This window comes from Xiphophorus hellerii, chromosome 18 (assembly GCF_003331165.1).
Source record: "Xiphophorus hellerii strain 12219 chromosome 18, Xiphophorus_hellerii-4.1, whole genome shotgun sequence".
Lineage (NCBI taxonomy): Eukaryota > Metazoa > Chordata > Actinopteri > Cyprinodontiformes > Poeciliidae > Xiphophorus > Xiphophorus hellerii.
The window spans coordinates 31930160-31955822 of NC_045689.1; the positions used below are offsets into that span (position 1 = coordinate 31930160).

General features: G+C 38.2%; 2 protein-coding genes across 2 annotated transcripts; one reads left to right on the plus strand and one right to left on the minus strand.

The window, feature by feature from the left end:
- The first annotated feature begins 1755 nt into the window (after window positions 1-1755).
- On the plus strand, window positions 1756-9158 carry efhd1 (EF-hand domain family, member D1). Its single transcript, XM_032545134.1, has 4 exons — window positions 1756-2111; window positions 4860-5007; window positions 6052-6186; window positions 7122-9158. The coding sequence occupies exons 1-4, from the start codon at window positions 1828-1830 to the stop codon at window positions 7254-7256; spliced, it is 702 nt and encodes a 233-aa protein (XP_032401025.1). The 5' UTR covers window positions 1756-1827; the 3' UTR covers window positions 7257-9158.
- Window positions 9159-14853: 5695 nt separating this feature from the next.
- Window positions 14854-24846, minus strand: kcnj13 (potassium inwardly rectifying channel subfamily J member 13). The gene is made up of 3 exons (XM_032590299.1): window positions 24581-24846; window positions 21458-22014; window positions 14854-16606 (listed from the first exon to the last, which is right to left on the minus strand). The coding sequence occupies exons 2-3, from the start codon at window positions 21972-21974 to the stop codon at window positions 16032-16034; spliced, it is 1092 nt and encodes a 363-aa protein (XP_032446190.1). The 5' UTR covers window positions 21975-22014; window positions 24581-24846; the 3' UTR covers window positions 14854-16031.
- Between the last annotated feature and the right edge of the window lie 817 nt (window positions 24847-25663).

Genomic DNA, 25663 nt, shown 5'->3' on the forward strand with positions numbered 1-25663 from the left:
GACTTTGATATATATATATATTTTTAGATATTTTAATTACATTTTTACAACTGTATTCTTCAAATATAGTAATCTTGAACACTAAAATTTTACATAAGAATCTTTATAAAACCATAAATCCTTCCCCCCCCCCCCCCCCCAGATGGTAGGGTTTTAACATGAAATGTCTTTTTTTAATTTGTATATATTATATATATATGCATATACAACATATATTAGAGATAGCAAAATTACTCATGAAACACTGTATATGAATCAAAAGGGTCACGCAACAGAACTTAACACACCAATAAATATCTGGAGAAGCAACTTCTTAAATAAACAAAATAATTTCAAAGAATAAATAAACAGGTAGAACTGTTGCCTTGCAGCAAGATTCCCTGGGTTCGATTCCCAGATCGGGGTCTTTCTGCTTGGAGTTTGCATGTTCTCCCTGTGCATGATGGGTTCTCTCCAGGTACTCTGGCTTCCTCCCAAATCCAACAACATGACTGTCAGGTTCATTGATTTCTAAATTCTCTCTAGGTGTGAATGGGTGTGTGTGTGTGTGTGTGTGTGTGGGGGGCGGGGGGGGTGCATGGTTGTTTGTCCTGTCTGTCTCTGTGTTGCCCTGTGACAGACTGGTGACCTGTCCAGGGTGACCCCGCCTCTCGCCCGGAACGTTAGCTGGAGATAGACACCAGCCCCTCCTGACCCCTCAAGGGACAAGGGTGTTAGAAAATGGATGAATGGACAAATGAATAAGTAAACAAATTTTTACTTATTCATTTATTTTTGACTATTCTTATTTTATTTCATTTCAGTCCAACTTTTCCTTGTGAGCCTCAAAGTTCCATCACTAAAAAAAATGAAAAAAAGCACAAAAAATTCCTGAATTACTAGGGGTGAGTGCTTTGGGCACCCAAATGAGGTTATGGGGTTTATGTTTATGTTATGTTGTTAGTGTGTTATGTTTATGCTAAGGTGTAAGCCTCATGCCTCTGAGAAAGACTTGATTATTTTGGGTAATTTAAGTTTTATTCCTCAAGTTTATTATTTCCATTTCAGATCATTGCTGAATGTTTAGGTTTGTAGTTCTTCCAGGCACCAGTTCAGTGTTTTTATAGACGCTTTAGTGATGGTGCTGTTCCCTTTCAGGTGTTTACCTCTGCAGACTTCATTCTGCAGAGGTACTGTTTAGTGATTCTCAGTTGACTTAATGAAATCATAAAAAACTTTGGACTTGACTTAGACTTCCACACCAATGATTCATGATTTCATTTCCACTTCACCCTTTTTTCACCAAAGTGTGTTACAAAGGAAAAGTACAACTGTGGCACAATGCCATATGAACGACCCAGCCTGCTGCATGTTAACATAAAATCAGTCCTTATAGTTTTGTCAGGATTGAGAAATTTTGAAAGCTGCAGGGGATGGTGCTTTCAACACTGGGCTGAGGCTTGCTTTTAATTTCCAGCTGATAGAATAGCATCTTTACTTCAGTCTAGCCTCTCAACAGCGCCCTCTGGAGTCACACCGCTGGTAAGAATTTGCTATGGACACACAGCTCCAGTACTTTCTGGGTTATTGTAGTTGTAGTCCTTTGAATAATGAACACATGCTTATTACATATAAAATAGGTTTTGTTTGGCTCCTTGGAGTTGCAAAATGGAAAGTTTATGAGTGATATTTAAACACGTGTAAGTAAAACTAGATTACTAGACATCACGAGCCTCTTATTGTGAAGTCCTACAGGAAGCAGCGCGTACAGTCCAGGGCTGAAAACTGTCTGAACTGTCTGACTCCATTTTAATTGACTGTTTCTGTGAGAGACGTTAAACCTTCAGCATGGCATCTGAAGAGCTTGCTAAGAAGTTGCAGTCGCGACTGGCTGCTGCGGAAGAGGCCGAGGAGAGGCCCGAGACCGAACAGAGTCCGGTTCCGGTCCAATCCGAGGAACCCGAACATGGCTGTGGAGATACACCGTCCGAGCTGGCGACGAAACTGAACCGCAGGCTGGACATTAACGACGGAAATGCTCCTTCTCGGGCGAGTCGTGTTTTTAACCCTTACACTGAGTTTAAAGAGTTTTCTCGCAAGCAAATTAAAGACATGGAGGCGATGTTTAAACGGTGAGAATTAATGTTGAGTGATTTTCCATGTTTGATGCCAGCTAGACGCTCCGTGGTGTTTACGGGAGTTGACTGGATTGCAGCCTAGTGAGTGTGCAGTACTGATGGATCGTGAGTCATCTTGTTCAGAGTGACGCACTGCAGGCCCGCTCCATCTCCTCCTGCTCCCCGCTAGGGTCGCTAAACATCCATGTTTCATTGGAAAGTAGGAGTTTTCGTATGGATCGCCCCCCTTCATATAACATAAAAATATGTGATTCCTTACTAACTCAACATCCAATCTGGGCAAGCACATTTACTGAAGGTTGTGGTATTTGAAGACATATTCATCTATGTTACGGTTATGTTGTTGCTCTTCTGGTTTGATTTGTTGGTTTACTTGTTTGAGATACATGAGGGAAGGTGCAATATGTGTTTTATATTAAACAATATGAATATTTTTGCCGTTGTGGGGTCAGGGCTCAATAAGTGTGTGTGTTGTTGTTTGTAGTGTAATTAAATATGGTGCTTCACAAAGCGCCCTTCCTCAGCCACACAGCTCCTCCAGACTATCCATCCATCCATTTTCTTCCTCTTATCCGGGGTCAGGTCGTGGGGTTAGCAGCTTCAGAAAGGAGGCCCAGACTTCCCTCTGCCCAGCCACTTGTTCCAGCTCCTCCGGGGGAATCCCGAGGCGTTCCCAGGCCAGCTGAGAGACATAGTCCCTCCAGCGTGTCCTGGGTCTTCCCCGGGGCCTCCTCCCGGTGGGACGTTAACTGAACACCTCACCATGGAGGCATCCAGGAGGCTCCTCCAGACTAGTAGCAGCAATTAGCAAACACCTGGAGTCAACTGGGCGTCTGCTGAGATCATCACAAAACTACAGCTCTCCTAAACTGTAACGAACAGCTAGAGAAGCATTGTTGAAAAGGTATGAGAGAGAGAGAGAGCTCAATTTCAAGCTCAGTTGGGTATGTTGCAAAGTCAAATTTATTAATTTTGCTATTAACTGAAGGTAACATAGTTACTTGATTGCTAGAAAATGGTATTATGTGCTTGGTAAATACATAATACCTTCTTCCCCTTTTAAAAGAACACATATCTCACTTCTGACCATCCTGGTTCATAAAGCAGTTTGCTAAAGAGACACCTATTGAGAGCTTACTTCCTTCTGTTCTGATGTGACTCACTGATAATTCACCTGATTTCATATCAAATTGCAGGTTTAGTTATTTATTCACTCAGCTTAGCAGAAGAGCTGTTCTATTTCTGCTTTTAGACTTCCTTTTAAATGTTGTAACTCTTATTAGTCATTTCTGCCACTCTGTATGGTTTCATCAAGCAGCTTTTCATTTTGTGTTTCTGTCCTTTTGTTTTTCTGGTCTGGTCAAAGACCGTGATTGTGGAACACACACTGCTGTGTGCACAGAGAAGGAGCCTCCGTCAGCTGTCCAATTGATTTTATGTAGGGAGATTGGGTTATCATATAACTGTTCATATTCAGAATATCATGCTTTTATGGTCAGAATACAGTTGCTTTCCTAACCATATATAAGCATATTGACAGCACGTTGCTGTGAACCAGTTCCTATGAGGCCGTCTGTTGTGTATTTGGAAATCAGAGACATAAAGAGCGTGTGAGAACTTGTTGAGAAATGCAGTTGCCTTTCAGAGAATGTTCACAGGACCATATATGGCTCATCAGTGAAAAGTTTAGGTCACATACATGTTGGTGAAGAAATCCAGTTCAAGTTGACATTAAAACTTAAAAAATGAGTTGATTAAAAAAAGTGTACTTGCGACATTACTATTTCTTCTGTTTTGAACAATATGTAGAAAGAACTAGAAAATGTCTGGAGAAATCTAAAAGGGGCTTGTCAAAGTGTGCCTTTTGCACGCATTGCTATTGTCAGCCCCAATTAGAATTTCCATTTGCACAAAACCTGTCAGAAAAAAAAGGCTAACAGAAATTCTTTAAAAACTAGGGTCTGTAGTTGGTTTTCCCTCAAGTAGTATGACACTACTTGTTTCTCTAACTGATTCAGAAATTCAGTAATAATTACAGTGTTTTTTATACCTGGCGGGGAACCAAAGCCCAGTCCTAATGCTTAGTGTTCGCTTTAGAGGCATGGTGTGAATTAGGTTCTGGTTACTGATAGGGTTAGGGTTAGGGTTAGGGTTAGGACTAGACTGGTGTTGGTTAGACTTGAGGAAATATCTCTTAGACATGAATGCAGTAATTAAAATGAAAAAGTCCTAATATGGGTAGAAATACAAACGTGTATGACTTTGGTCTTCATGACATCATCTGGATTTCCTGTCATTGTTTAAAGAAATAGTAATAATTCTGTATGTAAACCTCTGATTTTGAAGACATTAATAAATAAAGCGCTAACTTTATTTCTCTCATTATTGTGGCATTTGGCAATAATTTCCTAAATAATTTAACAGCAATAATAATAATTTAGTAATTAACTGATCTAAAATAGATCTGAACTTCAGACAGTGGAAAAAAATAATGTGAGTCTTTGTACTTGGTGTATGTAAACTTCTGGTTTCCACTGTATTAGCCGAAGCTCATTTAAAGCCACAGTAGCTGTTGGTCGTGAGGCTGGATCTGTTGGTGTGGCTCAGTTCTTCCTGAGCTCCTGTTGCTGCTCAGTCATTCAGACTTTAGCTTTAAGACTTGAACTGAAATGCTTTGACTCAAGCCGCGTTCGCTGCGGCTTTACCTTCCCCTGACCTCGGCTGCCTTTTCGCTGTTTTCAGGTTTGACACGGGAAAAGATGGCTTCATCGACCTGATGGAGCTGAAGATACTGATGGAGAAGTTGGGAGCTCCGCAGACTCATTTGGGCCTGAAGAACATGATCAAGGAAGTGGATGAAGATTTTGACGGCAAATTGAGCTTCAGAGAGGTGAGAGGGAGGTGATGATGAAATGAGCGTGGCCTGTGCTTGTGTACTGAATATTGAGATAGTCATTGAGTTTTTGCAGCAGTGCTAATGTGTATAAATGTCAGAACTATAGTAGGATACATGTTTGAGCGGAGGCAGTGCAACATCCTGAAAAAAGGAGAAGTGGTGACTGTGGATTACTTAGTAGTTCCACTGGTGGAGCTAGCTGTGGGCCAGTATGAGACTGTCACAGTATAACCTATGAGTACCATTATGAACCCTAAAAACTAGAAAAAAAGTAGAATGCCATCTAATTTAAAGACAGAAAAGTGAGAATTATTCCTATGTCTGCTGTGATATTGCACCAGCTTGATTGATACAGACTCACAGCAGGACAGTCACTGCTGTGCTGCTGGTGACATGACAGAATGAGCCACTGCAGAAGCATTTTGTCCATGCTCCTCCAGCAGAATGCAGTAGATCTCCTGGCTTGAAGACGTCTAAAATCGATCAATTTAGTCTTTTTCTCCGATTGTTTGAATTCCATTGGGTATATTCCAAGTACATAGAGTTTAACCTCTTTCATCTTAAACAATTCAGGAAGACACCTGATAACATCCTTCCAAAATCTCTGGGTTTTAAGACGCTTCCACAGACAACAGAGAAGAGTTCCTTTTTCAAAGAAACATTTTGTGCAAGTACCTGGAATACATATTATATGGGACATACATATTACATGGGACATATAATGAAGCCTAACACGTGTTACATACTGTAGGTTCTCATAAGCCATTTATATTGCAGAAGTTTGATCATGTGTTTGTCGTTTGTTTTTGTGCTATATCTGATTCTGTATCTAAAATGAAAAAACAAAAAAAGACTTCCTCCTTGTCAAGCCCTCTGTGACTTTGGCTGCTATGTTTTCATGGGCGTTATCCATTCATGCTGGCCTGAGCCTGAAGCATTGTGGTCCAGGTACAGGCTGACGTGTCGGCACGGTACCCGCATCATGTCTACACAAACACAAACGAGCTGTTGAACGAGTTTGGTTGTTTCCGTTTGCAGTTCTTGCTGATCTTCCGTAGAGCTGCAGCCGGAGAGCTGCAGGAGGAGAGCGGCTTGATGGCTCTGGCCAGGCTGTCTGAGATCAATGTCTCCACTGAAGGGGTCATGGGGGCCAAAGACTTCTTTGAGGCCAAGGTATGCTAATAGCTTGTTCTATTCCATGAAGTTAACCAGACCACCATGTCATTAAGAACTATTTTCTCAGACAGTGATAAGTAATCCACATATTTGATAAGAATAAATCGGTCTATAAATTCTCTTACTGTAAAGCTGTCTACAGCTTAATTTGACATCCTCTTATACTTAGCAACATAGTTTCTAGGTAAAACGGGAACAACATATGAACATGTATAAGACTTTGTGTGTGTGTATATGTGTGGTTGGATATGTGTGTGAATGAGTGAGAAAAGGCTCCGTGTTAGATTGAATTATTGTACCGAGAAGGCAATCCTGTGAGACTGGGAAGCGTTTCCTTTGGTGGTGTGCCAATCGATCAGCCACCAATCGATCAACCACCAATCGATCAACCACCAATCGATCAACCACCAATCGATCAACCACCAATCGATCAGCCGTCAATCATAATTGGCCGATTTCCATGAAAAGGTCTATGGTCATGTTCTTCTGAAACTATAATTATCCTCTACCCTGTAGTGATAAGCTCTTTATTTAGCAGAGATATTATAGTTCATGCTGTAAATATTCGCAGCACTTCACTTTTTCTACATTATGTTCTTTTTCCAAATTGTATTAAATTGATCTCTTTCCTCAAAATTCTACTTATTATGACGACGTGGAAAACAAGTTCTTGAGATTTTTGTTAATTTATTAACCAAGAAATTAACAAAACTAATTGACGTGATATTAAACGGTTTCCACTGATCATCCTGGAGATGTTTCTACAGCTTGAACGGAGTCCAGCTGTGATGAAGTCAGACGATTACATAGACAGGCGTCCGTCTGCCTTTACCGATCAATTCAAAGTCCCTCTGTTGACCTGCACTGTCTGCTGTGGCGCCTGATATAGACAGGTGTGTGCCTGACGGCCTTTTGTCCTTGTGTGTTTTCAGGTTCAGGCTCTGTCCCAGAGCAGCAAGTTTGAAGCAGAGATTCGAGAAGAAAAAGAAGAACGCAAGAAGCAGGAGGTGGAGAAGAAGGAGCGGCAAGCTGCCTTCAAGCAGCTGCAGTCTGCCTTCTACTCATGACCGCCGCGGCTTGACCTCAAGCAAATCCATTTTGAAATTTAAAACGAGCTCACCACTACACTCACACTGTAAGAAGCAACATAACTCAGAACAATAAGGTTTAAAATCCGAAAGGAAAGTTGAATAAACGCATTTCACGCTAACATATTTGAAACTAAATTTCCTGTGAAATCACAGGCCACTCTTACATAGTTTCTGCAGGTATTCAACAAAACCATAGCTTCGGATGCGTACGATGATTCCTGATATCTTTTAAGCTTCTGTAAATCTGAATGGCTAACGCTGCGTTTCTGTGAATTTGTTGGAAGATTTCACCCTGAGGGAACTCTGAATTATTTTTATTCATTCTTTCTACACTGTGCTGCTTGTGAAATATGTTTAACATTCCAGTTTTTTCAGGGTTTGTTTCACCTGATGTTGTTTACCCTAAACACGTTCCTAATTTTAGTGTGAATTTCTCTACCTTAACATTTCCTACAAAAAAAAAGAAGAGTGTTAAAAGTAAGTTAACGAAGCACTAACACCACATTGAGAGTGTATGTTTTTGAACAAACCACTCCTGCGTTTGTTGGCTTCCAGTATTTCTCTGAGAGAATTAACAAAATGCGTTTGGCAATGATTTGGCGATATAAAAAATCTCCCATCTTTTTACTGTGAGGGATTTTCTTTGCATTCATTGGAACTGATTTCACCTGTCAGAACATCACAGGTGTTGATGACGCTACGCTACTTTTACTAAAAGTGATGTTTAATTCCACAGAAGGTGTTTGAAACTTTGACCTCCTTTATCGCAGAGTTTGCTTGAAATGACTAAATCCTAGCACAAAGTTTATCATTCAGGCTCTAAGACTTGTGGTTTGTATCCCACATAGTGGATTCCCTCAACACACATCTCATGCATTTTGTGCACATAAAGCAATGTGAACATTGGACTGCATTTTCGGACATTATTTCAGTTATACTGAGGAGCTAACCCAGGGTTAAGCTGTGTCCCTGCTGTGCTAAACAGGTACAGAATTACAGGGTCTGTTAGTTTTAGGCTTGATGTGAATCAACCTGTGTATCCTTACAATTTGAAAACACGTATTTCTATTTTTTGGGTATGTATGAACGAGGCTGTGACTATAGGCATGAATGTCATGCGATATTCGGAGTCGTCATCACCTGATGACGTAAAAGATTAAAGACGTAAATAAGTTCTGAGAAGCAGTCTGTCACAGTGGACTAGTGATCACAGGTTTCATTTTTAAAAGCACATTCAGCATTTGTTGCACAATTTAGAAAATGCTTGGTGGAACTAAAAGTAATTGTTGGGGTTGGAGTAATCTTCGGACTCACCCAGTCTAGATCTGGTTGGAAGTCCGGCTCACTGGTGTACCGCTGCAATGAAAAGCTAGATTTCTGCATGATTTGTTTTCAGCCAATAGGAAGGGGTCTTTGGCCTTTTGTCACAGTCGATGCTTCACATTATAGATGATTGATGAATTCTATTTCGTCAATAGAATTGAGCTAGCAGAAAGCATGACCTTCCTGAAGTGGGATGCAGCTGTTATTACCTGTGTATTTGTTGCCATGACGTCACAATCTGCTGAAAATAAATTCCATTTCAATTCCACAGACAAGAGCTGCGAGGTTCTAGTATTAACTGTAGTGTGTCCATAGCAACGTGTAACAATTCCAAACTGATACAATGTTTAATGTAACTTTTCCAGTACTCATTGTGTAAAGGTGTTTCTTTTTTTTAAGGTTAAAATCTTCTTCTTTGTTTGATTTATCAGAGTTATATGATGCCAAATAATAAAGTGGTAAGTGAAATATATTTTTAGGCAATTGTAAAGAATATGTTCTACCCTGTGTGGAATGAAACATTTTAACTTTAATAAAGGAAACTTTAAATCGTTATTGGAGAATTGCATTTATATGATCCATCATAGAGAACCAGTCGTTCTGTTATGCATTAGAGGAGTTCATGACCTAACATATAAAACATACGAGGAAGACAGAGTATCAAAATACCAGACATATAAAACGTAATCTGAAATTATTTATAATTACTCCATGTCTCATTATAATCGGAGAGCAAAGCCTGCAGGTTTAGCTTCTACTTACTTCAGAGGGCAGACCACCGGGACGCTCCGTCTTGCTTCCTGGAACCATTCCGCCACTCAGTGGTCGTTTTTCCAGACCACTTAGTCTCCTGTACCGCTCAAACTGCACAATATGTCTAAATAATTTTGGGATATTATAAGGAAGTGCTAAAATTGACCGTTTTCCACCGAACTAACGTATTTGCCTCTTCGGCACAAGCACAGTGAGAAACGTTTAGAGGATAAAAATACTAGACTCAGAGCAAAACTCAGATGACCCAGCTTTCTACTAGCATGTAAACGCACCATCTACACAAATCTGGGAGCTCCCGAAGCGTGAAATGAGTCTCAAAAATAGTCGTCCACTCGTAACCGGATCTGTGCGTAAATGCAGTTTTGTGTGTGTGTGCCAGGTGACTTGTGCGTACTTATTGAACATTTGTAGGTATAGGAGAAGGTTTATTTTATTTTTAGGTTTACGAATCCAGTATTACACACGCACAGATATTTTTACACACGCACAAATATTTTGAGACTATTTTCACTCCAGAGTTCATTAACTAGAACAGAGCATCAACATCATAACTAGAACTCACTGAAATCAATTTTTCTACACATGCACACACACACACACGCCCACACACACACAGGCTTGATGTGAATCAACCTGTGTATCCTTTCAATTTGAAAACACAAATTCAAAGGATACAGTCTGTGAATCCTTTCCATACAGTACTGTGTTTACAGTTCTTATCAAGACAGGAATACCTTCATGTTACAATTCAACTAAATCATCGTTCTTGTCTAAATGCAATAAGCAGAAAGCTGATGCATGTTTCAAACATTTTGTAATTGTAATATTACGTTTCCCACAAGTAGAACATTTTCAAAATCTCTTTTTCTTGCACTGTTTGCAGTTTAGCCTCCCTGATAAGAATTTATCTTTAAGACAAATACTGTATATGCTTATAGAGTAATAAAATATTACTAATAATATTATTAGTACTGGTAATAAAAATATTTAATGAGACTGTTATGACTTTTAATGCACACTGGTGCATCGTGACACATTTATTCAACCATCTCCACTTCACTAACATCACAGTGATGATGATTGGAGTTTCCTTAACTCAGATGGGGTTTAGTTCAAGAAGCAGACCAAACAAACAGTGTTTCAATTCACCATAAGATTTCACAAATTACAGTGACTAAAGTAAATTAGTTTCATGGAGACACAGCAATTAAGAAAAGCAAACACGTTTCTTGATTTAAAAACAACAAAAAAACAACGTTTTTGCTCCAGGATGAGGTGGTTTTTCAGCCATATCAAAATTTGTCTGTTTTGCAAAACTGCAATGGAAACACATTTTTCACATCAAACATGTCTAGCCAGTTAGACACAACTTGACACGTTTGGCCAGTGCTTACCTGAGCACTGGCCTCCTTGGACAGTGAGCAGCTGGCTCCACCAGAGGTCTCCAGCACAGCACAGTTTGTCTCCTGTTTTAACTGGACACTTGTACATTTTTTTTTGAAACTGACTCCAACCAAGAGTTGAATCTAAACTGAGGATGCAAGACATCCGCAGTGATTCTTGAGAAGTGGAACTAAGTGGGTTTAAATTTTTCCCAAATTTTTTGAAATTATTCCTCAAGCTTATGTATACAAATATGACAAATAATGTTTTGGGAATGTAAAGATGCTAAGGTGCAGGCTCCCAGTTGCAACATTTTTTTGAAAATTACAATTTTAATGGACCTGACCCAGAACTTTGTCATCGCCATCTGACAAAAAGGAATATAAAATTATTTTTTAATGACCCTATTAGTGATATTTTTACTCAGTTTTACAGACAAATGTGTCTCAAGAAAAAAAAAAGAAATATTATTTAAAACAAAAAACAACATAAAGTCCATCTGACGGAGACAGTGTATGACAGAGTTGACAAAGAACTGAAGGTGGTGACAAACCACCTTCAGAGGGTAAAAAGAAATACTTGATACATGTGAAGTAATTCCATTTATGTAAAATACATTAAAATGAATTAACTGCACACTTAAGTGAGATTTGTCAACACTATCACTGAAAGTCACAATGTCAGTTAAAAACTCTGATGGAGTTGACAAAATGCCAAACTACCTCAATTTATATGATGTTATTCTGAAGGAGGCCATATTGTAGCTCATCAGGTCCATCAAATCTTTACACTATACTAAAATTACGCATTTATTTCACAAAACAAAGCTCGAGGAAAGGCCTGCAGTCCAGCACCATGCACCCACTGGAGGTACTGATCCCGTGGGGTCCTGAGGATGTGGACCAGCTGTTGTTAGTTATTTCTAGTGTTACACTGCTTGAAGCCAAAACTTCATCAAAGTTTTGTAAATTGTCAGTTATGGTGTTGACACATCATGGTTGTGATGAGCAACTTAGGAATAAAACAGAAGAAAAAACTAAAGAATAGCATATGCTAACCAGAGCTGCCTGGCCCTCTTAGCAAAGGAAGAGAAAAGAAGAGGTCACGGGGTCCTCAGAAATTCTGATTCCCCCCAATAATGCCTGATTTTTATTTTTATTTGTTACATTCTTTTTATCTGACGGTGTTGACAAAAATTTGGGACAAATTTCAATGTAGTTAGAAAATTTTAAAAAATGATTTTTAAATTAAATTTATTGATACTTTCATAATTATTTATTTGAATACATATACTCCATTCTCATAATATATTATCTTAGTATTTTTAAATGGTTTTAAACTATTATAATGTATTGAGTTCTGCCCCAGGACAAGGGATTTTATAGACACCATCCACCTACTACAATGTTTAAAATAAAAAATATTCAGCAAACACCAGCTTACATTGTTGTGCTCACACAGCCCAGGTTAGTTTTGTCAGATATTTGAAAAAAAATTATATTTTGTGTATATTTTATTCAAATGTTGTGCTTTATCCATAGGACCTGTTTTGTCCCTCTTCTCAAGAATCACTGATCTGACATTAAAATACACACGCACACTCCCACACACGCCCATACACACAGAGAAACTGAAATAAAACAATGAAAAAAACCAAACAAAACAAAACATGAAATCCTCAAAAAAAAAAAAAAAAATCTACCTAAAATGAAACTCCTCTTGGGTCCCCTGGTCCCTCTTCTGCTTCCTGGGGGTCGCTGTAGATTTTGGTTGCCAGTGAATTCTGATCCTTGTCAGTGGTGTCTGGATTTGGATCCTTCATTTCTTTAATATCTGTTAGTATCTGTTGTGTAGTCCGTTAAATAAACTGAATAAACTTATTAATAGCAAAGCTTAAAAAGCTTCACTTAAAACTTATAATATGTGTGTAATGAACTAGTCAAACACCAGCAAACAGCAGCACTGTTATGAAGTGAAATTGTTCTCCTCACTGGTATCTTGAATCAACACAGAATGAAGACACAGAGGTCAAAAGAATCAGCATTTGTCATTTCTGGGTTTGTTTAAAAAAAGTTTATTTCCCATTATAGTCAGTGTATAAAGTCACTAAAGCATGAGGTTCAATGATGTTTACGCGCGTCTAAATGATCTCTTTGAAAACAATATAGAAAAAAATGATCTGATTATAATCAAATAATGTAAATACAACATTTATTATAAAGGAATTTACTGTAAAACTGCAATTTGTAACTTTCATAAAATATGTTTTTGCATATTTGCTAAAACTTTCATTATGTTATGAAAGTAAAATATGAGATAAATAACATAAGATATAGCTCCTGCACCTCCCCCCTGAGCTACTATTACCACCTGGCTTAATGCACTTCTCCTGATCAAAAACAACAAACAATCAGATCCGGGAGGAGTGTCTTAGTGCTGTCAATCAACCTTGTGTACGCTGCACAATGTGCTACTAGTGGAGAAACAACTTTGCGTTACAGAAAAACTTTTTATCTGCCGTCATCAGTGGCTATGCTAACTAGTATGAGCATTCACAGCAGGCTCTGCTATAAGGAAGAAACTGCAGCTTGGCAGAGAGCGAGGGAGTGGTAAGCAGCGCAGCATGTAGAGTGATTGATAGCACTAAGACCCTCCTCCAGGCTCTGATTGGTTGTTTCTAGTTAGCACTGGGAGAAAGCAGAGAAGCTTTTTTCAGATTATTTGTCTCATACCATATTGTCGCAATATGCAGAGTTTCAACAAATATGTATAAGTTACGTACTACAACTTTAACATACTATGCTTATTTTCAAGGCTAAATCTCCCAAAACATTAGAAAAATTCAGTGTAATACACAATATTTTTCTTTGTATAATTTTAGACAATAACCTGCTAAAATCAATCATATACAAATAAATCATTAACTGTCTATTAGTAATTATGGAGGTCACTCATATATAAGAAACCTCACTTTAGACATGGGTGTGGTGATGTTATGCTTAAAGCCGGCTTGTGTTTGTGACATTTGAAGTGAATACCTTGCCTGATTTTGAGGCTTGATAGTTCACACTAATGCTCAAGAACATTAAAACTTGACAAAATGATCAGAAACATACTCAGGGTATTTATGCAGTAATTATTTGGAAGTAACTATGTGAACAATGGGAGTTAGATGACCTGAAATTCCTACAGATCCAAACCTGCAAATACATGCTTAGAAATCACGACAGCCCAACAAATGTTTGTTTTTTTAAAATATGATTTAACTGCACTTAATGCTAATTAAGAAATCTTCTGCAGAGACCCATGTGCTTAGCTTAGTTTTAGATAGAATTTTTGTGGACACACATTATACATGAAAAGACTTTACAGTCTACTAAAATCTGAGGATACAAGAAATGCATTTAATATACAGCTCAAAATATCTGTGATGATTCTAAACGTCTTCAAAGTTTTTTTTAATCTGCAGTTGTTCAGAAAAACAGGAAAGAAACTAATAAATGGATGGTTGCTTAGAAAAAATACCCCATTCTTTCTCAGTTTTTCTGACTTTGACCTGTCAGATAATTTGACCTGAAGAATTGCAGAAATGAATAAATATCTTTACATCTTCGCACAATTTTGCGTCTTGCTACCGTGGTGACGTTGCCCCCCAACTTCTTCAAATTAAACGAAATTGGTGTCAAAAGTTTGTGCAACGTTGGTGCAGCAAAACGTTTTGTTTGTGCCACAATCATGTTAAAGATATTACTAAATGTTTCCAGAGGTCATCGCAGGTCAACCAGCCTCCTCCAAATTTACAAAAATAAGTACATTGGGTGTCAGTTAACTGTGCTAAAATATTTTAGCTGCACTAACCAACATGAACAGAGCTCAGTTGATTGACACCATATTTCTTTTGATTTTGTGAATGTGGACTGGCTGGTTGACCTATGATGACCTCTGGAAAATTTGTTCCATCTTTAAATATAATAAAATAGAACAGAATATATGTTATTGATCCCCAAGGAAAATTGCTTATTAGTTGCAATATCCAAGATGTTAATATATACTATACTATATGGTATAGTATAGTACATATACAGTATATATACAGTATATAGTATAGTATAGTATAGTATATATACAAAATATGTGTGTGTGTAATAAATATAGTAGAGTAAAATGGTCACTATGTATAACATAGTGACCATCCAAGTAGATAAATGTTATGCTGTTGGTTGTTCAATCTTGGATGAAAAGCATCTTTAATCATCAGGGTCTTATACATTTATAAGTTTTTTGTTGTTGCTGGGTTGAACACAGTTTACCTCAATCCCATGAAGAAAACACAAGTCAACAATGTTAATAAATACCATGGAGCATAATATATCCGTGTAATGACGCCCACTTCACATTTCTGCCTGCCTCCTGGTGGGACAAACAAGAAAAGTGCGCTGCACAAACCAGCTCCGGCATTGTGCACTAATATTGTTTAATTTGAGGTAGGAGAGGGGGCCAACTTCACGCCAACTTGATTCAGATCCTGCAGTGCCCTCTGCCTGTGTGACATGTCAGCCATCACATGTAGCTATAGTGTCTATACTGGCTTCTTTTTTTACTAATTCCCATCGTCTTGCTTCTTCTTCACTATGAATTCTTATTTTGCATGCCACGTTGGAGATGTGTCTCACTTCTCTTAATGCGTCTGGAAGAGGGATTATGTTTTCCTTCAGGAACTCTGTGAAAGCTACAAAGATGTATTTCCACAAATATTCTATTTATCTTTAAAGTATTTAAAACTCAATAGAACAATGTCTCATATATTTGAACCGGTAACAGCTGTTATTAACACTGGTGAACATATCCAAAAGCTGTTCAATGATTTTGTTAAAGGCTGTATCTTATTCAAGTCAGAACAGATGATGAAAATGTGAAACATGTAATATGTGACCCATGTGGCATTAACATGTCCAATCTAAATTAAGGCATTTTATTTATCTGCGACTTCAGACAATATTTTATTCTTCTGCTGCACCTTCTTTATTTGTATCTAAACACAGTTTGGACAAACTGTGACCCAAGTAAATCAGTTAAGGAAAAAAGCCAGAGGCTGCACAGACTTCAAATTGAAATGCACAGGTGGAACTAGTGATGGGAACAAAGAGGATCACCTATTTCTGACAGTATTTTACATGTCAGAAAATAAAGTTAGCTGGAATCTCCTGACCAAAATATCCATGTGCAAAGAACCCCTCCTGCTGTCCAAGTCGGAGCTTCTGTTTATCATGTTTACTCCATCCTGTCAGTGTCATCACCATTGATTTGTACCACACAATCTTTGTTCAAAGGCTCCTTGGAGTGGGCGGTGTCAAAGTGCTCTTTGCTCACCAAGTACCTGCCCCGAGCATCCAGCCCCAAGGCAGGTAGAAATCGCCGGTCAAACTGAATTTCTTGGCGTAAGTAAGAGGTTTTCTTCTGGCAGGAGTCACCAGTTCCCTCTTGCAATGCTGTTAGAAAAACGACCAGCTCAAAGTGTTTGGATGTGCCTTCGCAAAGAGCAGGGTAGAGAGGGCTCTGGCGGTCTAGTAGGTGGTAAAAAGTAAGCGGGAAAATAAAGAAGGGGCATGGCTGTTGGCCTAAATGGTCCAAGTGGAAGTCCAGTGAGATCTGGTACAGAGCCTGGCCTTCCTGTTCCTCATAGAGCACTGCACTCACCTTCACGTCCACCAGAGGTCGCTGAATAAGATTAGTGACTCGTATCATGAGGCACGTCTGGCCCTGGTGTTGGCCCACTACTGCCTGTGGACTGAACTCAATGGCTCCTGCTCTCTTCTGAGGACGAGCAATCTTGGCTACAAATGCACCTGAAAATGATACGTCAGGATAGTGTCATAATGTTACATGAAATCTTTCACATCAACTGCAAAACCATGCAATGTTTTGCAACGTCTACCAAATGATTTGTCTTTAAATTAAATAAAATGTAACTGTGCAGTTGGGAGATCTGGCACTCGGCCACACAGTATTGTCTCATGGAAGATTAAAGAACTGTTGCTTAAATCTGATTAGGAAGCCAAACAAGTTGGAATGCAGCCCATCCATCATGAGGCTTACAGCTACAAGATGAATTTAATTTTTTCACATTTTCATTGGCTTCTTGATTACGTATGTTCAAATGTTAATCTCCAGCAGCAAATTAATTGATTAATCTTGTTTTGCTTTTGGTTGCTCAAAAAGCGATGAAGAAATATGCATCCGAACAGAAACTCCTCTATATCTGCATTCCTTTGTCAGAATAACTAGGAGGGTCGAATCCAAAACAAAACCAATAATTAAACAGTTTTTTGTTTTACTGGAGTAACATAGTAACAAGCCTAAGTTTGGAGTTGTTTGAGCTTGCAGTTGGTAAGATTTGGCCAACGATATTATGTTATGAACTTGAGAACATCTCGGACATCCCAAATGCACAGTGTAGTTTGAAGATGGTCCTCCATCATCCCAACCATGTTCAAATAGATCTAATGGTGTTTGTCACGTCAGCACATGTGAACAGGTGGTTTATACCTAAAGGACATGAGCTACATCGGCATTACAGTTTGCAATTATTGAGTTTGCAAGTTATTGAGAGAAAAGAGGAATATCTAATAACATCCTAAAACACAACACAATAATATGTAAAACCTATTTCTGTTAACTTCTCCATAGGCTTATACTGTAGGATTGGATGAGCAGCTAACCATGTGATGTGGGCAGATTATGATTTATGGTTTATGAATTGTGCTAGACTTTGCAATTCTACTCAATTCTCATCTCCCTCCAATGCTCCCTTTGGGATTTCTCTTTCTTTTTTCTCCCATTGACCTTTATTTCTCTGAATAAATTTAACCCTGCACTCTTTTAGAATTGTAGCCTGTTTATAGACGTAGTTTTGGAATGGCAGTGGAGAAAGTGAACAAAATCATTCAGTCCATGTTGGCCGTCCTTCCAAATATTGAACTATTAACGCCGGAGCAATATTAAGATAAAGATTAACACAATTTAATCTTTGCCAGAGAATCTTTGGTGGCTGGTAAACACGTCATTCGGCTCAGCTCAGCACTTCTCTCTTTGCTGTGGGGGATAGTTGTTTATTTAAGCTAGGGATATAGAAATATAATAATAGAATTCCACATGTATGCCTATCTGACAATATATGGTAATTCTCTGATGAATAAGAGATTTTTAAATAATTTATTGTCTAGATAGTGTTAAATGGAGGTTAGCTATTTTATTATAGCGATGAATCTTTTGACATGGCAAAACCTTGATATTGTTCTTTATTTAGATAATATAGAATAAATGATAAAATTATTCTAATAATTTATTCATGTAGATTTTTAATTCATTTTAATACATTTAAGTTGGCATCATAAAAATATCAGTTGACAATTTTATACTTTTATTATGAAAATAAAACAATATTATTCAACATCTATACATGATTTTCTGAGAATATTTTGATGATTTCTTGAGGATTTATGGATCATATACCCAACTTCAACATCTCCCTGCCTGGCTTCCTGACTATAAGAGCGGATAGAGATTTAACCCTCCTCCAGTCCTGGCTCAATTCACAGTGAGAGCGAGGCAGATGTCCTGGTCGGACAATGGGGAAGCGATGGGGTGTCCCATCAGACCGTCACTTCCCGAAACCTGTATGTAGTCCTGCGTCTTCGCCAGGACTAGATACAGGACACAAAGCTCACACAGGGTCCACTTCACCCATCGTAGGACTACGGGAGCAGCAGGAAAAGTACACAGTAAAATCCCAAGTGTAAATCAGCATGTCAGAGCATGTGAACTCTGTGAGAGTCAATTCAACAGCAGCGAGAGTAAAATGCCTCTTTATGTTGACTGCGAAGAGCTCCGCCCCCTTTCACCTCCTGCCAGACTGAGCAGAATTTTCTCAGTGCCATTTTCAATGTCTTCGCTATGCCTGAGAAATCACAGTAAGTTTCCTCAATTTAATTTTTTTTTCAAATTTTCTAGTCAAAGCAGCATATTAAAGTAACATGGTTCTTCAGGCAGAACTTATTTTTTGTCAAAAATATGCATTACACATGACAGATGTGAAATGCCAAGGGGCGTAGAAGTCAATTGGACATCTCTGTGGCACCGAGTGTTAGCATTCTTGTAGTTACAAGTTTTTAAAATCTTTTTATTCTCATATCCTGTGTTGTTTCTGTTCTGGAACGGTGATCTTACTTCAGCCATTCTCCTGTTCAGCCTGATTGCTCCTTCCTGCCGAGGCTGAAAAAGATCTGGCAAGGTTTCTGCATCCCAGGCTGAAAGGTTTATGCTGCGTATTTTTTGCAAAAACTATCATCTGTTCCCTTTCTCCACTTTTTCTCTGTTTCTTGTCATATATGAAATGGATTCTATTTGAAAACAATTTTTCTTCCTTTTATTGCCATGTATTCTTGTGCCTGCGTCCAGACTGTTGGTTAGCTGCATTGACAGGGAAAGCTTGAAACATTTAACTTTCAGCAGAAATGTTGTAATCTAACTTTTTTTCCCTTTTTGTTATTTTCATACTTGGAGTGGAACAAGCATCCAGGACCGTAATGATGCCATCAAATCCACCATTTATACAGTTAACAAGCAAGCACCAAGTTTGCCCAAGAACATAAACACCATTTTATGGTTTTATACATTTTGATTTTGATACTATCTTGATATTCTTCTATATTACTTAATATATTTTCATATTGAAAGTTTCATACTTTTAGAATCAAGTGTCAATATCTAGATTTTTTTTTTTTTTTACACTTGTCAGTCATCATTTTTTAGAAACAAATTTGTGGTCAGCTTTTTAACATAATCTGGCACATTTCTGCCTTCTACTTTTAAATGCTGTGATTTTCAAATGCGTCCATTTAAATAAAACAACAACATGTTATTATGGTAAAATGATGCTTTGGTGCAAACAAAGGATAAGTCTGTTATCTGACAATTGTTATGTATTTAAATTTTTTTCTCCATGTTAAAAAATTGCCTGCATTACTTTGACCTGGCTCTACAGAATTTGATCGAGAACATAAGCAAAGATTCTCCTAATTGCTCACTGTCAACCCAGAGGTCTAATTTGAAAACCTTTTGTGTACTTTGTGGCAAAAATGTTTACTTGGCCTTCTAAGAAAATTTATGTTTTTAACTTTCTACAACAAACAAAATTAATATTGTTTGAATAAATAAGAAAATTTTGTCCTTTGTAACAAATGGTACTAATGATGTGAATTTTTGTTTAAAAAAAACCCAAAACAGAACTGGTTAAAGATTTTCAGATAAATTCGTCATGATTTACAAATACTTGTTTTACCTTAAAAGTTTTATATTAAGTCTTAGCGGTATATCTGAGAGTTATTTAAATATTTTACATTATTATTGATTTCAATAAATGTAAATGTTGAACAGGTTTATGGTAAAACAGTATCTAATTATTATTTTTGGACACTGAATTAACAGAGATTAATGCTGAGCATAGCGTTAAATTTTATTAACAGTGCTATAGAGGTCTCACATTATTGGATATTAATTAAAATAACAGTCAAAAACTAAAAGTATCCTTTTTGAATAACTCTGCAGGTGTTATTTCTCTCCATAGAATAAAAGTATATTAACAATTGTGAGTGTTAGTCAAGTTTTATTCTATAAGTCATTTTAACTCTAATTAGAATAAAATTAGAGTAACACTGACATCAGTGTAACTTTAACACTGTACAGGGCGGGACCACGTGTTCACTGGCTCAGTGTGGAAATGGACTTTTAGTGTTGAATTAACGCTGCTCATTCTCCTGTGCTGGGTCTTTCTGTGTGGAGTCTGCAGATTCTCCCTCTGCATGCATGGGTTCACTCTGGGTACTCTGGATGCCTCACCGTCCAGAAGCATGACTGCCAGGTTTACTGCCATCTCTAAATAACAACTATGTATGTTTGTCTGAGTGGTATGGTTGTTTGGATGCATGATGAACACTTCTACAAGGATCTCTACTGCAAAACAGAGAAAAAGGTTTTCACTCTTAGGGTTGACACTATCCATCCATACATTCATTGTCTACACCTTCTTATCCTTCCGGGGTCGCAACCATATTTATTTTAACTTGTTCTTTTTTGTTCATTCACATTTTGTTATTTGAGAAACAAACATATGTCTCATATGTTACTTCCTTAAGTCCATACCTTATTATTTACTGTGACTCATTAAGGACCATGTAGCCAATTATTGAAGCATGCTGTCTCGCTCCGACTGTCATCAAAACCAAATCAGTTGCACAAAAAATAATTAAATACAAGTCTGATTAAAAATATACTCTTTAAATGAAGAATTATATCCAATACTTGCTTTGTGACTGATTGTAATATTTTGTAAAATGAGACATAGTCTGTTCTGTAAGAATTTAAACACTGCAAGTATCAGATGGTATTTATAAAAGAAGAGAAAATATATGCTCTACTCTCATTAAAGCATAGATAATTAATTCACATGATGTTTTTGAACCTTTAAAGATCAAATTTAATTTCTTACATTCATCACATTTTGTTGAATCTGTTCTTTAGAATTCTGTAGTTCTTTGTCAGTATTTCATTATGCCTAATTCCTGAGCACAGCCTCACTGCAGATATGTTTACTACGTCTAGCAAAGAGTGTTCTCTCATGCTTTGGTCAGAATTTGTACCTGTGATGAAGGCCTCCAGCATAAGCCCCAGCAGCATCTGCACAGCCAGCAGTGCTATAGCACTGGGACAGTCTCCACTGGGGAACATGGTGCCATAGCCAATGGTCAGCTGGGTCTCAAGAGAGAAGGAGAAGGCAGCAGTGAAACTTGTAATATGTTTCACGCAAACCACGTGATCCTGTGGGGGGTCATCATGATTTTTCACAGCAAGGTCTCCATTGAGATGGGCCAGCAAGTACCACAAGCAGGCAAACAACAGCCAGTGGGCAATGAAGGATGCACAGAAGGCGAGGAGTACCCATCTCCAGCGCAGACTCACCAATAGTCCCCACAAATCCTGCAGCGCCAGCAGCCAGACTCTGCCCCAGCTCCTGCGCCACGAGTCTGAGGGGCAGGCAGGGGCATTAAGCGTACAGTGTCCATCTTTGGTGACTAGACGTTGACGAGCGGGAGAAGACAACAGGGGGTAGGAGGATGCTTTGCCAGCCAGAACGCTACTGTTGGTTTTGGTTGTCATGGTTGCAGGCAGATCTCAAACAGGGCAAATGAAATTGACCCTGAAAGAAAAAAAATGAATGTTAGTAATACAATTTTTAAACTTTGACATTCATGTTCGTTCATGTGACTGATCAGCAGCAACACTCTGAACCTTTCTTTATGGTTCTGACGTTCAGCCTCTGGCGCTGTTCCAGAGAGTGCTGTCAGTTATTAATAAATATGATTGTAATCATAGTTTGTGGATACGGTGCGAACTGAAAGTGCAAAAAATAATAAAACTACTAAACACGGACATTTTTACATTTTTATTAAATATTCAAATACGAGACGTTTTGTTCTTGAGCTTCTTTTTGACAGGTCTAGCCATGGAATCGGTTGTAGACATGTTGAAATCAGTTGATTTTAGGGTCCTAGTTTTCATGTAAAACAGATTCTCAAAATTAGGTTGAATGTACAGAACAGTCATGTTTAATTTAAGCAGCTGTATGGGATGTATGTGCCGGCAGTCCTGACAGTCTGACAGCTAGACTTCTGCATTCTGCAGAGTTTCTATTTCTATGTCAATATTGTTGCCAGGAGATTAGAGCGGCTCTCAGCTGGGAATCAGTCTGAGCAACACAGTGACATGCAGAGTAGGAATGTGTCTTGCAGGGAGCTTTCCCTGCATGGCTGTATGACTCTTCACAAATAACAAATCTCTCCATTCCATGAATAAAACCACTCTTCAATGTCAGGCTTTGTGCTTTCTCTACTCTTCAAAGTTAAAACTTGTGTCGCCGTGCTTCAGCATTTAGGTTGGGTCTGGAGTTGAATTGGTTGGAAAATGTACTCGTCCCAGAAATAAAAACAATAGTTGGCTAATTCTCAGCAAGATTGTCACATGTCTCAGTTTCAAGCCCACTCAAACTGAGACCATTCTGATGGAACCAGCTATGAGGGGACGAGGATATTAGCATAGTATTAGCGTCGTTCTCAGTTTAGCATACGGGATGTCAGGATGTGATTCTAGACTACCCTCAGACTGAGCTGTGAAAGAGTTTGTTGATCAGACTTACATAATTCAGATCATTAATTATATTTTCAAATATGTGAGAACACACTTTTCAAATGACCACGTGATTTATTAAATGTCTAAAGCTAAGGAAACCAGCCTGGTTTTCTAATAACTTAATAATTAATAACCTATTTTTTATTTTAATTGTAATTTTTCTAATAACCTAATAACTGATGATGCCTCCAGTCCAAACATGTGGGATGGCAGTGAGTGTTTTAGACTGGGGAGGAACTCTGTACCTCTCTACTTTGCAGAACTGCTTTCAGTTCAGCCACATTTGATAGATTTTCAAGAATGAAGGAATATTAAGGTCATATTAAACTCCAGAGAATGATGGCACACAGAAGAATTCTTTACAAAATCAAGAACATGACGGACAGCCCTGGTCTTCCTCTTCATTGTATGGCTGCATAACCTACATATGCTTCAGGTTAGGATGGCAGAATATTCTCCTGACAAGGTTTTCTGGTAAAGAGCAGAATTCAAGGTTCCATCAATAAAACAGATCATCTTGTGGGATAAAAGACTTCCTGGAGGATCTCTGCAGTGTTTCCTGGACTGAAATGATGGTGTTGTTTTAAGGAAATGCTGATTATTTTGGGGTGGATGTTCCAGGACCCACAACGGGACCCGACACATCCCACTGTAATCTAATCCGTCAACAGAATACTTTTCTATATGTCATGAATATCATTAGGAACTCTTTGGTAAAGGTGAGATGTTCCTTTGAGTTCTTTTTGATAAACAGTGGTTCTGATCTGATTACCTTTCTTATTGTTCAACCATGAACTCTGACCTTAAGAGAGCAGAAATCTTCAGATCTGCAATTATACTGTGTATCCTATAAAACACAACTTACATTTTTACATACAATTGTAATCACACATGCATGATTATTAAAATGTAAACTGATTCACTACAGATTCCTGGAGGCTCCTGCATGCTTTTTTAAATGATTGCACCATGGATTGAGCACCATGACAACAAAAGAACAACATCACTTTGATATAACAAAACTAACTAATCTTTAGCTTTTATAAAAAATAAATGTCTGCCAGCAGACTCAGTGTTTCATGTGACTGTATCATTACAGTGTTTTTGCAGTTGAAGTTATTTCTGATTGCGTGAAGCAGCACATCAGAGACATGGTGCTCATTACCTTGGGCTCGTGCAGAGGTTTATGTAACGTGTGATCGGCTGCCACTGTTTTCTACATTTTTAACTTCATCACTTCACAGCATGGCTGAACTGCAACATCAGACGTGTAATAATCCAAACTCATTTAAAGATGAATATTTGGACTTGTTTTCAGTCTGTTGGTCGATTACCAACTCTGACTCCCACAAATAGTTTTAGCTAAAAATAAAAAAGACTAAGCTGAAAACATCTTTCTTTACAGCCTTTTATAACAATGATAAAACACACACAAACTTTCCCTGTGTTGCTCCTGAAAAAAAACTCTTCAGCTGTAATCAATCCCCATGTCTGATTTGATCACCAATTGTTGCCCCTTTTTATCCAGGTATCAGAACCTCACCTCAGGACAGCATCATGCTGGGGCTTGTACTCACCTAGAGCTGCACTCAGGGCCAACCTGGAGCCCTTTGACCTGTTCCCCTTAGACTGGCTCTGTGAAGCAGACTCAGGACTGCGGCTCATTCAGAGAGCGCCACCGATTCCTTGGAAAAATGGGGGTTCAAAATCCCAAAAGGAGTCCAACAGAAAAAGTGGGGTGGGGGGAAATTTCTCTCCACTGAGGTTGACTCTGAGTGTGACTGAGCGTGCTGCTCTTTACTCCACTGTGAGGTGCAGAGTTGAGCTCCAGGGCCAGGGGGATTCAAATGGTCACATTACTCTGCAGGGAGCCTATTAGTATTCCCGGAAGATAGCAGATAGAGAGGGATTTGAAAGGGGCTGTTTGTTGGGGGTGGAGTGATCAACACCTTGTCACAGTTCATTCAGTCCGATAACTATTGTTGTGACAAACTGGAACTTTTAACCGTTTGTGTGTACATGCATCCATGTACTGCTTCATTGATTTCTGATGCTATCTGGAGTATTAAGGAAAACATGAACACAGATGTTAAGATTGTTAGAACTGAGAACAGGAGTAACGGGATCTTAGGAGGATTCTTTGGGGGGTATCTTGCAGGAGATTTTTTCTTGTCTTCTTGTCTCGTCTTCTAATCTCTTAGATATGAGACAAGAATTTAAAATCATTTCATTGTGCTGAAGACTTTAATTATCATTAAAAACTGACAACATTACTACACGACTGTGTAATAGTCAGATAAGTTACATATTAACCAAGAAATCATTGAGGCCTTCCTTCTTGATAGCAAGCAGCAGATAATTGTCAAAATGTCAACACTGCTCTTTGACCCTTGAACATCAGAACAGCTTTCTTTACTCAGAAGATTGTTTGTCTCTTCAACAAACCAAAGTTGAGTTTCGCTTTGTTGAAGATCTACTTTAATTAATTATGGTCAACTTTAAAATCTCTGTAGTCTTTTCTGTTGATCAAATTACAACAAACTTTGTTGGTTTGTCCTCCATTAATTGAATCTTATAAAACTTAATACTTCAGTATTAGTTTGTTACTATTTGATTTCTTGTAATGTTAGCAAGTCTTAAAGTTTGGGTGACAACGCGTG

Coding starts and splice junctions, on each gene's coding strand:
- efhd1 (XM_032545134.1), top strand. CDS start 1,828: ATGGCATCTGAAGAGCTTGCTAAGAAGTTGCAGTCGCGACTGGCTGCT. Junction 2,112..4,859: donor ATGGAGGCGATGTTTAAACG/GTGAGAATTAAT, acceptor CGCTGTTTTCAG/GTTTGACACGGGAAAAGATG. Junction 5,008..6,051: donor GCAAATTGAGCTTCAGAGAG/GTGAGAGGGAGG, acceptor TTCCGTTTGCAG/TTCTTGCTGATCTTCCGTAG.
- kcnj13 (XM_032590299.1), bottom strand. CDS start 21,974: ATGACAACCAAAACCAACAGTAGCGTTCTGGCTGGCAAAGCATCCTCC. Junction 16,607..21,457: donor GCTGGAGGCCTTCATCACAG/GTACAAATTCTG, acceptor TATCATTTTCAG/GTGCATTTGTAGCCAAGATT.